The sequence below is a fragment of the Rhinoraja longicauda genome, chromosome 21 (assembly GCF_053455715.1).
Source record: "Rhinoraja longicauda isolate Sanriku21f chromosome 21, sRhiLon1.1, whole genome shotgun sequence".
Taxonomy (NCBI): domain Eukaryota; kingdom Metazoa; phylum Chordata; class Chondrichthyes; order Rajiformes; family Arhynchobatidae; genus Rhinoraja; species Rhinoraja longicauda.
Genome location: NC_135973.1, coordinates 30,841,414 through 30,855,825, shown reverse-complemented (window position 1 = coordinate 30,855,825; position 14,412 = coordinate 30,841,414). Strand labels below are relative to the sequence as shown.

Sequence of the window (14,412 nt, the reverse complement as noted above, 5' to 3'; positions counted from 1 at the left end):
GGTTGAGCTAAGGACTTCGGGTTTTTTGTAGTAGTATTGGGGCTAATAATTTTTTTTGTTCAATTTGTGTGTTTATAGTAGCATTTACAGGCCTGTTATGTTGTTGTAAGTAAGAATTTCATTATGCTGTTGTTGGTTAATATGACAATTAAACACTTAACTCTTGAACACACCCCTGGCAGACACCATTCTCCATGGGCTTATACCCATCCCTGGAAATCTGGATAGGAACACCTACATTAGACTACACGTCCACATTTAACATCATTATTCTAACTAATCTCCTGGATCGAGGACTTGGCATGCCCCTCTGCCATTTGGATCCTTGACTCATGACCCATAGACTGCAATCAGTGAGATTAGTGACAAAACATTCTCTATGATAAATTTCAACACTGGCACCCCACAAGGATGCATTCTCAGCTCTCTACTATGACAGTTGGCCAAATTCTGCTCTAACTCCATTTACAAGTTTGGAGGTGACCCCACTGTAGCAGGCCAGATGTTGAACAATAATGAAACCGAGAACAGGAATGAGAGAGAAAACCAAGTAAAAGAGTGTCAAAACAACCGCCTCTCTTTCAATGTCAGAAAAATAGACAATAGACAATAGACAATAGGTGCAGGAGTAGGCCATTCAGCCCTTCGAGCCAGCACCGCCATTCAATGCGATCATGGCTGATCACTCTCAATCAGTACCCCGTTCCTGCCTTCTCCCCATACCCCCTCACTCCGCTATCCTTAAGAGCTCTATCCAACTCTCTCTTGAAAGCATCCAACGAACTGGCCTCCACTGCCTTCTGAGGCAGAGAATTCCACACCTTCACCACTCTCTGACTGAAAAGGTTCTTCCTCATCTCCGTTCTAAATGGCCTACCCCTTATTCTTAAACTGTGGCCCCTTGTTCTGGACTCTCCCAACATTGGGAACATGTTATCTGCCTCTAATGTGTCCAATCCCCTAATTATCTTATATGTTTCAATAAGATCCCCCCTCATCCTTCTAAATTCCAGTGTATACAAGCCCAATCGCTCCAGCCTTTCAACATACGACAGTCCCGCCATTCCGGGAATTAACCTAGTGAACCTACGCTGCACGCCCTCCATAGCAAGAATATCCTTCCTCAAATTTGGAGACCAAAACTGCACACAGTACTCCAGGTGCGGTCTCACCAGGGCCCGGTACAACTGTAGAAGGACCTCTTTGCTCCTATACTCAACTCCTCTTGTTACGAAGGCCAACATTCCATTGGCTTTCTTCACTGCCTGCTGTACCTGCATGCTTCCTTTTATTGACTGATGCACTAGGACACCCAGATCTCGTTGAACTCCCCCTCCTCCTAACTTGACACCATTCAGATAATAATCTGCCTTTCTATTCTTACTTCCAAAGTGAATAACCTCACACTTATCTACATTAAACTGCATCTGCCATGTATCCGCCCACTCACACAACCTGTCCAAGTCACCCTGCAGCCTTATTGCATCTTCCTCACAATTCACACTACCCCCCAACTTAGTATCATCTGCAAATTTGCTAATGGTACTTTTAATCCCTTCGTCTAAGTCATTAATGTATATCGTAAATAGCTGGGGTCCCAGCACCGAACCTTGCGGTACCCCACTGGTCACTGCCTGCCATTCCGAAAGGGACCCATGTATCCCCACTCTTTGCTTTCTGTCTGTCAACCAATTTTCTATCCATGTCAGTACCCTACCCCCAATACCATGTGCCCTAATTTTGCCCACTAATCTCCTATGTGGGACCTTGTCGAAGGCTTTCTGAAAGTCGAGGTACACCACATGAAAGAGCTAGTTGTCAACATCAGAAAGTGGTGGTGTCCATACCCCAATCTACATCAATGGTGCTGAAGTGGTCAAATGCTAAGAGTTCCTTGACATAAACATTTTATATAAGCAGTTTGTTCTGATCCAACCACACCAGAAGTAAGGCCAAGAAAATACACCAATGCCTCCATTTTCTAAGAAGACTAAGGAGGCGCTGCCCAAGACTGCAAGAAGTTGCAGAGAGTTGTTGATGCAGCCCAGTACATCAGACAAACCAGACTGCCAACCCTGCCTCCCCCACCCCTCCACTGTATCTACAATTCATGCTGCCACGTAAATGCATGTGATTATTCTTTCCAATTAACCAGTCTATCTATACTGTTTTCTGCAGTCTAAATCCTTTCTCCTCACTGACAATTATACGGGCAATTTTAGTACGACCCGACAACATCTTAATCATTCCCCCACATTTACTTGTATGTTATAAGGTAGATAGCAAGCAAAAGGAATCCTTGGTTTCTTACTCATGGGGAAAAAAACAGCACACAAAGAGAGGCTAAACACACAAAAGCTTCTACCAGTTATAAACTGCTATAGCTGAGTGCTGCACAGAAGTGTGCATAGAGCACTGCAGGTACAAAAAGAAAATTGCTGCATAGATTGCCAGGGTTAGAATTATTCAAAGATCTTAGAAGTTCTGGATATTTTCATTAAAAATTCAAGTTATTCACGAAAGTTCAGGAGGATTTAAAAAAAAAAAAGTACATATGGAATTCACCAAGGTTCATTTGTTTTCCCTCAAGAAACAATAACTTGCAAATGGGGATTATTAAAAAAGGTGGGATAGAGAGGTTTGACTTGGAAGTTCACTAAGGTAAGAAACAATGGCAAATGGCTGTTTCTTTGCTGCAACACTAGGATTTCACTTAGGAGACAAATTGGAAATGCAAGGATGGAGTTAAAGGGAAAGAGAGTACAGGACAGAAAGCTCACGAAGGGATAGGAGAGTATGGCCAAGTGAAATAGGAATCGATGTGAAGGGTGATACGAGTAATGGATTAAAAGTATTATATATGAATGCGCGAAGTATAAGAAGTAAAGTGGATGAGCTTGAGGCTCAGTTAGAGATTGGTAGATATGACATTGTGGGGATTAGAGACATGGCTGCAGGTGGATCGGGGCTTGGAACTGAATACTCAGGGTTATACGTCTTAGAGAAAGGACAGGCAGGTGGGCAGAGGAGGTGGGGTTGTTCTGTTGGTGAGGGATGAAATTCAGTCCCTTGCGAGGGGTTACACAGGGACTGACGATGTGGAGTTGCTGTGGATAGAATTCAGGAATTGTAACGGTAAGAAGACATTAATGGGAGTAATCTACAGGCCCCCAAACAGTAGCCAGGATATAGGGTGCAAGTTGCAGCAGGAGTTAAAATTAGCATGTAACTGTGGTTATGGGAGATTTCAATATGAAGTAGACCGGGAATATTAGGTTGGTTCTGGACCCCAAGAAAGGGAATTTGTAGAATGCCTGCCAGATGGATTCTTAGAGCAGCTTGTATTGGAGTCTACCAGAGAGAAGACAATTCTGGATTTAGTGTAGTCTAATTAACTAGATTTAATAAGGAAACTCAAGGTAAAGGAACCGCTAGGAGGTAGTGACCATAATATGATACGTTTTAATTTGCAATTTCAGAGGGAGAAGGTTAAACTAGAGGTGTCAGTGTTGCAGTTGAACAAAGGGGACTATGAAGGCATGAAAAAGGAGCTGGCCAAGGTCGACTGGAAAAGGATCCAACCAGGAATGACGGTGGAACAGCAATGGCAGGAATTTCCGGGCATATTCCAGAAGATGCAGGATCATTTTGTTCCAAAGAGGAAGAAAGATTCTAAGGGGAGTAAGAGACAACCATGGCTGACAAGGGAAGCTAGGGACAATATAAAACGAAAAGAAAATGTGTATAACATAGCAAAGAGTAGCGGGTAGCCAGAGGATTGGGAAACTTTGAAAGGACTTTGAAGGTAACAAAAAGGGCAATACGGGCTGAAAGGATGAACTACGAGGGTAAGCCGGACAAGAATATAAAGGATAGTAAAAGCTACTTTAGGTATGTTAAGAGAAAAAGATTAGTAAAGACAAATGTGGGTCACTTGAAGGCAGAAACAGGTGAAATTATTATGGGGAACAAGGAAATGGCAGAAGAGTTGAACAGGTACTTTGGTTCTGTCTTCACCAAGGAAGACACAAACAATCTCCCAGATGTACTAGAGGACAGAGGATCTAGGGAGACAGAGGAACTGAAAGAAATTTGCATTATGTGAGAAATAGTATTGGATAGACTAATGGGATTGATGGCTGATAAATCCCCAGGGGCTGATGGTCTGCATCCCAGGGTACTTAAGGAAGTGGCTCTAGAAATCGTGGATGCATTGGTGATCATTTTCCAATGTTCTATAGATTCAGGATCAGTTCCTGTGGATTGGAGGGTAGCTAATGTTATCCCACTTTTCAAGAAAGGAGCGAGAGAGAAAACAGGAAATTATAGACTAGTTAGCCTGATATCGGTGGTGGGGAAGATGCTGGAGTTAATTATGAAAGAAGTAATAACTGCGCATTTGGAGAGCAATAAAAGGATTGGCCCAAGTCAGCATGGATTTATGAAGGGGAAATCTTGCTTGACTAATCTTCTGGAATTTTTTGAGGATGTGACAAGTAAAATGGATGAAGGAGAGCCAGTGGATGTAGTGTATCTGGACTTTCAGAAAGCCTTTGATACGGTCCTACACAGGAGATTAGGGGCAAAATTAGAGCACATGGTATTGGGGGTAGGGTATTGACATGGATAGAGAATTGGCTGACAGACAGGAAACAAAGAGTAGGAATAAACGGGTCCCTGTCAGAATGGCAGGCAGTGGCGAGTGGAGTGCCGCAAGGCTCGGTGCTGGAGCCGCAACTATTTACAATATATATTAATGATTTAGATGATGAAATTAAAAGTAACACTAGCAAATTTGCAGATGACACAAAGATGGGTGGCAGTGTGAACTGCGACGAGGATGCCAGAAAGTTGCAGGGTGACCTGGACAGGTTGAGTGAGTAGGCAGATGCATGGCAGATGCAGTATAATGTAGATAAATGTGAGGTTATCCACTTTGGTGGCAAGAACAAGGAGTCAGATTATTATCTCAATGGTGTCAGATTAGGAAAAAGGGAAGTGCAATGAGACCTGATGTCCTTGTACACCAGTCATTGAATGTAAACATGCAGGTACAGCAGGCAGTGAAGAAAACTAATGGCATGTTGGCCTTCATAACAAGAGGATTTGAGTATAGGAGTAAAGAGGTCCTTCTGCAGTTGTTCAAAGCCCTGGTGAGTATGTGCAGTTTTGATCTCCTAATTTGAGGAAGGACATTCTTGCTATTGAGGCAGTGCAGCGTAGGTTCATGAGATGAATCCCCGGGATGGCGGGATTGTCATATGAGGAAAGATTAAAAAGCTTGTATTCACTGGAATTTAGAAGGATGAGGGGGGATCTTATAGAAATGTATAAAATTATAAAAGGACTGGACAAGCTGGATGCAGGAAAAATGCTCCCAATGTTGGGGGAGTCCAGAATCAGGGGCCACCGTCTAAGAATAAAAGGGAGGCCATTTAAAACTGAGATGAGAAAAACTTTCACCCAGAGAGTTGTGAATTTGTAGAATTCTCTGCCACAGAAGGCAGTGGAGGCCAATTCACTGGATGAATTTAAAAGAGAGTTAGATAGAGCTCTAGGGCTAGCAGAATCAAAGGATATGGGGAGAAGGCAGACATGGGTTACTGATTGTGGATGATCAGGCATGATCACAATGAAGAGCCAAATGGCCTCCTCCTGCACCTATTTTCAATGTTTCTATGTAAGAGCAAGACTTAATATTAGCCTTATATTTCAGATAGATAAACCAGAAATAAAAAATAAGCAGCGCAGTACCTCCTCAGCCGTGGTCTTCAGCTTTTGAATTATCGCAGAGCACGAACCTGGCTGTTAATAAATAAAATGTAGCTGATTATTTTACAAAAAACCATGGCAAACAAGTCTACATACAAATTGACATTTACTAATGTACTTCAGATCCAACAGCATGTTAAATTGATAACCCAATTATTTAGTAAACATGTATTATTCAAGGTGAACATCTTGGCAGAAAATAGCTTTTATCCAGTGGACACATATCTGAACATCAATAAACAGTTGAGATAGAAACAAAATAGGTGACATTTCAGGTCGACTGATGAAAGGTCTCGACCCGAAACGTCACCTATTCCTTTTCTTCAGAGATGCTGCCTGACCCGCTGAGTTACTCTAGCATTTAGAGTCCATCTTCGGTGTAAACTAGCATCTACAGTTCCTTCTTATACAATATACAGTTGAGGTCAGCCACATGTAATCAAAGGAAGCCTTTTCTACCAACACTTTGCATAGGTAAGATTTACAAAATTAAAGTGTCTGTTTTCCAGGATAGAGGGGCAACAGGTGGATCAGATGATATAACTGGTTAGTTCTACAAAGGGTCATGAAACTGGAAACTACAAGTTAAGGAAGTAGCTTTAAATCAGTTTGCCCAATGGGAAATACTTCTTTTCCAAAAATTGAGCAAGTACAGAGGCAACCAGACCAGCAAGTTTAATTATTGCATATTGAGAATGGTTTTGAGATTGAAGTGTGGAGCAGCCCCAGTTTAAAGGCAACACGAAATTCTCAGGCAATTTTCCCATGACTGTTACTTTTCAAACACCTGGTAGTAAAATATTTAGGTTGAAACTATATTATGCTACAAATGATTTCAATACATTCCCCAGTGTAAATTTCCCCGATGTTTGTAAATTTCCCCAGTGTGGGACGAATAAAGGAATATATTATTATTATTATTATTATTAGTGTTAAGATATTTTATTTAATGGGTTATTACTAACTTTAAAATACCACGAAGAATACACCACAAATGTTAACCAATTGCTTATAAACATCAACTGGAAAATTGCATGTTCCATACTAAAAATAATGCAATATTAACAGGAATTCACCCGACCCCCCTCCCAAGAACAGGTAGTCCACAGTTTATGGACACCTAACTTTTGTACGGACCGTACACATGAATAAGCATTTGGGAGACCAGCACAATGCATTTGCCAGCTGCTCCTAGCTGTGCTTAGCAGTTCTTGACAATAGCTGGAATTTTGCCATATCAAATCCGGGGTGAATTAATTCTAGGTAACATATTAACGATCATTTTGTTAAATCCTACCCTGAGACATGCCAGCCAGTTCACCAGCGGTGTCCTTTCTAAAGCTGTCAACAGCAGTTAAAACCTTGTCTATCACAAAATCTTCTACAAGATTATAATTAGCCCAAGATACGATCCCATCAGCTTTGTCGGTAAGAATGGCAACGAGAATTAAGATGCTTCTCTAAACTATTTATCCCTATGGAACAATCCACTACTGCAGGTAGACACAAAATGCTGGAGTAACTCAGCCCGCGGGACAGGCAGCATCTCTGGAGAGAAGGAATGGGTAACATTTTGGGTCGAGACCCTTCTTCAGACTGATGTCAGGGGAGTGGGCAGTACAGAGATTGACTCGTCTGCAGGCATAGTCTGCCATGTGGGAACTCAGTTCTCGGCTGCACTTTCCACTTGCGTACTGTTCAGGTTATGAGTAACTCTCAGGGACAGAACTCTGTCTTAACCTTGGGTGAACCTGCAGTTAACCCCGGGTAAACCTGTTGCTAATTTTCATTCAATTAGTTTATTTATTGATGTTTATACGGACAGTGACATTATGCAATCCTTTTCTTGACCATTGATTTAGAATCAGAGCCCAGATTAATTGTTTAATTATGAAATAAAACATTCCTCAATTACTTACCATCCACACCACATGGGTGTATTGATTAAAGAGCACCGTATTATATTACAAACAGCCAAACTTTCAGTTGAAGATTTCATATTTTTGTGCATTTATTTTTTTTCATGATCGTGTTCCAGATTGTGAAAAGAATAGATGATACAACAATTACAATTCAATGCCATATCCAGAAACTGATTGTTGGCAAGCTGCTGACCCACTAATATCAGCATAATTTCCAAGGTCAAGCTTCCTGCAAAGGAAATGGTAAAAATACAAAAATAGAAGACAATTTGTTGACAAGTTCAGTGTCCCTCAAAGTTCCTAATTGAAAATGGGGACAAAAGGAAATTAGGAAAGGAAAAGCAAAACTGGAGAATTTACAAACTATAACAAGTTTATGCAAACTGATTTTTGCATCTTGAAACCAGTATAATTCATGCAATAAAGTTACTACACCCAATTTGGAAGGTGGCATTGAAATAAATTGGCAGATACACAATATTTTCTCACCACTCCTCATACAAAATTTTTGAAATTTCACACTTGGCATAATCTGAATAAAATATTTTTAAATGTTATACTTTTACCATGGTAGATAAACTACAATGCATTGGGCATCAATAACTGAATATTTTCTCTTTTTCTGTCTTCATGAGTATACTTTCAATAACGTTAAACAATGTTAGAATACCATCCTTTGTTAAAAGGGTAGAGCAGACAGTAGGAAACCCTTTTTCCCTGCAGCTGAGGTGTCTAAAACTAGAGAACATTACTGGTCACAGCCATAGAAGTATACAGCACAGAAGTGGCCCCTTCAGCCTACTCATCCATGTCAACCCAGTTGGCTAACTGAGCTAGTCTCACTTGCCTGTGCCCAGCCCATCTCCCTCAAATCATTTCCTATCCATGCAGGTGTCCAAATATATTTAAAATGTTTTAATTGTAAAAGAGTAAGAGTCCAGTAGTACAGTGGATGGGAGGAATCTAGAACTGAGTGGATGGTGGACAAAGGTACTCTCACTTTTACATATCTAGCAGTCCCTTAAATCGCAAGTGTTTTGAGGTTTATGGACTAAGTGACGGTGAATTGATTACTACAGGTCCACCACCGATTTTCCAGCAACTGGTGGTCAGGACCCCCCTTTAATCCAGACAACTCCCCCCCAAGACCCCCGAAAATGTGCTGCCTTGGTTGGGTGAGGCAGCTGATCTCGACCTCACTGGGACTCCCGTGCCGATCTGCAGGTCGAATATGCCCCCTGCGGCCAGTGCTCTGGCCTGGCCGGAGTTGGCAGATCTGTTCCCAAGGCCGACTTCAGCACCCGATGATCAGTGGGTCGAATTTGTTGCCTGCAGCCAGGACTCTGGAACCCCCCCCCCCCCCCCCCAGCCACAGCCGGCAGATCCGTTCCCATAGCCGACTTTGTGGGCCGATATCGGCCCCCCAAGATAGTGACCTCTGTTGGTCTGGCAAAATGGAAAATCCAGAAAGGCCCTGGAACCATGGGTGCTGGAATATCGGTGGTGGGTATGGTGGGCCAATTTGCCTGTTTATGTGCTACATGACTATGACACCAAATATTAAAATTATTGAAAAATAAGTGCTAATAAAGTGCACCCAACATCATAGGGCCCAGTAATATTCAGTGCTTGTTTACTGATAATGAACCCCAAGTGTTACCGATGTAATGCAAGACAGTTGGATGTTGATTCGTAGTTTTCTATTTAGAGCAACTACAATCTCAGCTAAATGGACACAAGGTCTTTCTAAAAAGAGGGAAACGTATAGACAACAAATGTCAAAGTATGAAAATGGAAGACAAACAGAACACAGGTGACTAAAGCATTCTGCCTTCTCGAGTTCAGCTTATTGCTGGAAAAACCTGCACGACTAGACTGCACACTAAATGCATCCTCTTACCTTCTCAGACTGACTGAGCAGAAAATGATGGAAGTGAGGGTCGTCCTTTACTTGCTGTAATTAGAAAAACCAAATCTGAGCACGGTAATCATACTTTGAACCTACAACTGAAGATCTGCGAGTCAAAGGCAGAATAGCACTAGCTATTGCCAGTCTCACAGTCGCAGAGATTTAGCAAAGGAAAGCTAATCTAAAGAAAACAGAAGCTTTGTAATGAGTTGGAGCTCTTGGGACAGACAAATTAATGTCAGTGCCTTCTGCATCATTACTCTCAACTTGTGGACAAAAATACCCGATCACCTGTTTCCACTTTCATAATCATGGCTTTTACATTATATTTCTTATAACTTGTCTCTGCACACAATCAATTACTTGATTTATAACTGGCAACACTGGAACCATATTTTGGAGTTTAAAAAATATCACTAACATTATTGTACTTTAGAAATTTAAAACTTGTATTGCTTCAGTACATAATTTATGCAATTTTTCTTATTAATCCAAGTACAGTGTTTGCAGTGAGAATGGCAAAATGGCTTTGGCCTTGGCCAATCAAATCTTGTAGTCACTTGGGGAATTTTCAAAGTGCAAAACAGACCAACTCAGTAATCCTTAACTGGTTCATGTTCTCTGCATCGCCCTTTCCAACATGAAATGATCTCAGTTGTCTGTACAAATGAGTTCATATCATCACCACACAGAAAAGCACAGAACAGATGACAGACGACAGTCAAGAGTCCTGGTAAGCTAATGATCTGATAATATATATTGGATAGATGCATTATTCTAGTAAGATCTTCCACCTAGTTACCCCAGACTTACAAGACTTACAAAGCTACATGATCTATGTATTGGCTCACTGGATTTCGAATCAACTTTTTAAAAAATGCTTCAGCATATAATATTATTTTTAAAAACCCATCTCCAGTTCAAATTCATATAGGATACTATATTGCATCTCCAGGATACAGTATTAAATAAACCTCCAAACAAAACAGAGATTCCTCAATTTCAAAAATAAATGGCACTACTGGAAAACAGAAGGCTGTGGAGGCCAAGTCAATGGATATTTTTAAGGCGAGATAGAGATTCTTGATTAGTAAGGGTGTCAGGGGTTTGAGGGGAAGGCAGGTAAATGGGGTTAAGAGGGAAAGATAATCAGCCATGATTGAATGGCGGATTAGACTTGATGGGCCGAATGGCCTAATTCTGCTCCAATAATGAAAACACCAAGTGAAATTTCAAAGATGGAACACAGAGAAATTTGGCACAATATATTTTTATGCACAAAGAGTGATATGTTATCCCTTTGCGAAAAACAGCTTCAAAAGTCAGCAAGTCAACAAGTTATAGCAAAAGTTTGCAAATAAAGTACCAACTTGTAAATGTTTTCATGTTTTTGTGGCATAGTGATAGAGCTGTTGCCTCATGGCGCCAGAGATCAGAGTTTGATCCTGACTACGGATGCTGACTGTACAGAGTTTGTATGTTCTTCCTGTGAACGTGCGGGGTTTCTCTGGGTGCTGTGGTTTCCTCCCACTATCCAAACATGTGCAGGTTTGTCGGTTAATGGTCTTCTGTAAAATTTTCCCTAGTGTGCAGGATAGAACTAGTGTATGGATGATTGCTGGTCAGCATGGACTCGGTGGGCCGAAGAGCCTGTTTTCACACCGTATCTCTAAACTAAAGTTGTTTATGAAGAACTTTTTATTCCCAGGGAGCAAGAGCCTTGAATGCACAGAGCAGTAAAGGATAGGAATGGTTGCATTCATGAAAGTAGAACTCAGATCTGTCTAGGAAGAGACAATATCTCTCGATTTTGTTCTACAATGCAAACAGTATTGTCTTTCTGCTGACTGGATAGCACGCAACAAAAACTTTTCACTGTACATGTGACAATAAACTAAACTGAACTGAAATGAACTGAAAAGGGGAACTCGGGCACAGGACTGAGCCAGGCAACTAACTTCCATCCCAGAGTTTAAAATCTCCTTGAAGTGAGTATGAATGTATTTTAAAGGGCACAACGTGCTGAAGAAAGGCCCCGACCCGAGACATTACCTACCCAAGGAGAGAGCGTAAGGAATGAGAAAAATACTTGAAAGTTGAGGCAGCTGATATAAAGCTTAATGTAGAAGAAATATACCATCCAATTAAATAAGGCTTGTGTAATTGAACTAACAAATTCAGCTATTGTCATTAAGACAGATAGTGGAGCAAGTTTCTCTTCTCTAAACATACTAACGTATGTTTAGAGAAGAGAAACTTGCTCCACTATCTGTCTTAATGACAATGGAGAGGACTCAGGAATATGGACAAACAATAGAAGGAAAATGCTGGGAAACACATTTACTTTTGCTGTTTCAAGTGAACACAAAGGGGATAGCTACTCAGATAAGAACAAGGCTTCTGGAGGAATCTGCTGGGGCTGGTCAAGAAATGATAACTAAATACAGTTCAAGAAAAAGCTCATCTACTACGTGCAATCTTAGAATTGATGCAGCCAACATGTAACCATGTTTAGGAATATAACAAATGTATGAGGACGGATTCCAGACATCCCAGATCTGTCCCTGGAGAGCTTCCTAGGATATGCTCAAATAAGTAATTGAATGAAAGAACTAGGCAACAGACTCCTACAAGCCTCCTTTTGTGCAGTAGATCTGAAGTTCACTATGGCATCTGTTTTACACACCTACAAGAAATTGAAAACCAGTGGGTACAATTAAAACAAGCATCCTGTTACTTGTAATGATCATCATCTTATAATGATACAGCATTGGAAGCCCAATTCTTTTCATTCAACTACTCTTCTTCAGAAGACACAAAGCACATTTCCAATTAATAACACAGCTAAATCATTCATAAACAACTTTTTACAGCTCATCCGTCCTCATACATCTGCAAATAATGGAACCAAAATATACACATGTGCCAATAGATACAATTGTTGCACACAAAATTCGAAAATATCCAAGCTACATGGTACACAGCGTTTGCTGCACATCTGTACATAAAACAAAGTCAAATTAGTTATGTAGAATGTAACTTGGCTTTCGAGAGCCATGTGTCCCAGCATGAAGAAACACTAGAAATACTCAGAATTTTCTCTTTTGGGGAGAATGGAAAGGCCATCGTATTTGATGAAAGATTTCCATGCATTAATTTCCCCCAGGCTTTCTAGAATCTGCACTTTGATTTATTTAACTGTTATTTTACACTATACATTTTAAACATAAAAAGATTTAAACCCATTTCCAAATTTAAAACTATTTATAATTTTGAAATAAAATGGCACTCTAAATGGAAGCTTATTACTTCAGTTACTGTTTTTATTACTTGCTTTTTCACAAATACACCATGACCACTTGCTCCAGCCGTCAATTATACCCACTGATCAATAAACTGCCAATCGAAGGTATTTATTCACAAAATGCTGGAGTAACTCAGCAGGTCAGGCAGCATCTCAGGAGAGAAGGAATGGGTGACGTTTCGGGTCGAGACCCTTCTTCAGTCTGATCCCAGAAGCCTTGGATGAACCAGCAGATCCACATTCTTATGATGACCAGATCCCGGGCATTCAGGTCTGGTGACGCAGAGGTCTATAAGAGGTCCAGATACGACCTTGACAAGGTCATCAAAAAGGCCAAAAGGGACCTCCGCTCAAAGCTGGAGTGGATGTTTGGCAACTGTGGCAGGGCTTGAATGCCATCACCTCCTACAAGGCAAATTCAGGAGGCAGCTCGAGCGACAGCAAAGCATCACTCCCTGACGAGCTCAATGCGTTCTAAGCACGCTTTGACAGGGAGAACACTGATGTGTCTTCCCGAGCCCCTATAAGCCCTGATGGTATTACAGTCACAGAGGCCGATGTCAGAAGATCCTTCAGGGGGGTGAACCCTTGGAAAGCACCTGAACCTGATGGTATACCCAGTCGAGTTCTCAAAACCCATGCAGACCAATTGATTTGGGTTTTTGCGGACATTTTCAACCTCTCACTACCGAGGTCTGAGGTTTACACCTGCATCAATAATGGTGCCCAAGAAAAGTAAGATGACGTGCCTCAACGACTATTGACCAGAGGCACTAACATCCGTGGTGATGAGTGCTTTGTGAGGTTGGTTATGGTGGATATCAACTCCTACCTCAACAAGAACCTCGACCCTTAAACAGTTCGCCTACCGCCACAACACGTCAATGGAGGATGCGATCTCACTGGCTCTCCACTCCGCACTGGACCACTTGGATAATAAAAACACCTACGTCAGGCTGTTGTTTGTAGACTACAGCTCGGCGTTGAATACCATCATCCCCTCCAAGCTGGTTACCAAGCTCACGGAACTGGGTCTCTACGCATCCCTCTGCAATTGGATCCTCAACTTCCTCATCCACGGACCACAATCTGGTCGAATTGCCAGAAATACTTCTTCCTCATTAACAATCAGTAGGGGACCACCTCAAGGCTGCGTGCTCAGCCCTCTGCTCTAATCACTCTATACTCGTGACTGTGTAGCCGGACACAGTGTGAACTTCATCTTCAAGTTCGCCGATGACACCACTGTTGTTGCACGAAATACAGATGGTGATGAGTCAGAGTATAGAAGTGAGATCGACCGATTGACCAAATGGTGCCAGCACAACAACCTGGCTCTCAATATCAGTAAAACCAATTAACTGATTGTGGACTTTGGAAGAAGAAGGATGAGGACCCACAATCCTGTTTATATCATGATGGCGGAGAGGGTCAAAAACTTCAAATTCCTGGGCGTGCATATTTCCGAAGGTCATTCCTGGACCCAGCACACTGATGCAATTATA

At 41.5% G+C, this 14,412-nt stretch overlaps 1 protein-coding gene across 2 annotated transcripts in view; it reads right to left on the bottom strand.

The window, feature by feature from the left end:
• The window catches only part of glyr1 (glyoxylate reductase 1 homolog (Arabidopsis)), a 49,667-nt gene that overhangs the window by 17,072 nt on the left and 18,183 nt on the right, over nucleotides 1-14,412 (bottom strand). For both annotated transcript variants that reach the window (XM_078418223.1, XM_078418222.1), the window contains one exon: nucleotides 5,755-5,805. In XM_078418223.1, the coding sequence (XP_078274349.1) occupies nucleotides 5,755-5,805 (51 nt within the window). The remainder of the gene's footprint in view (nucleotides 1-5,754; nucleotides 5,806-14,412) is intronic.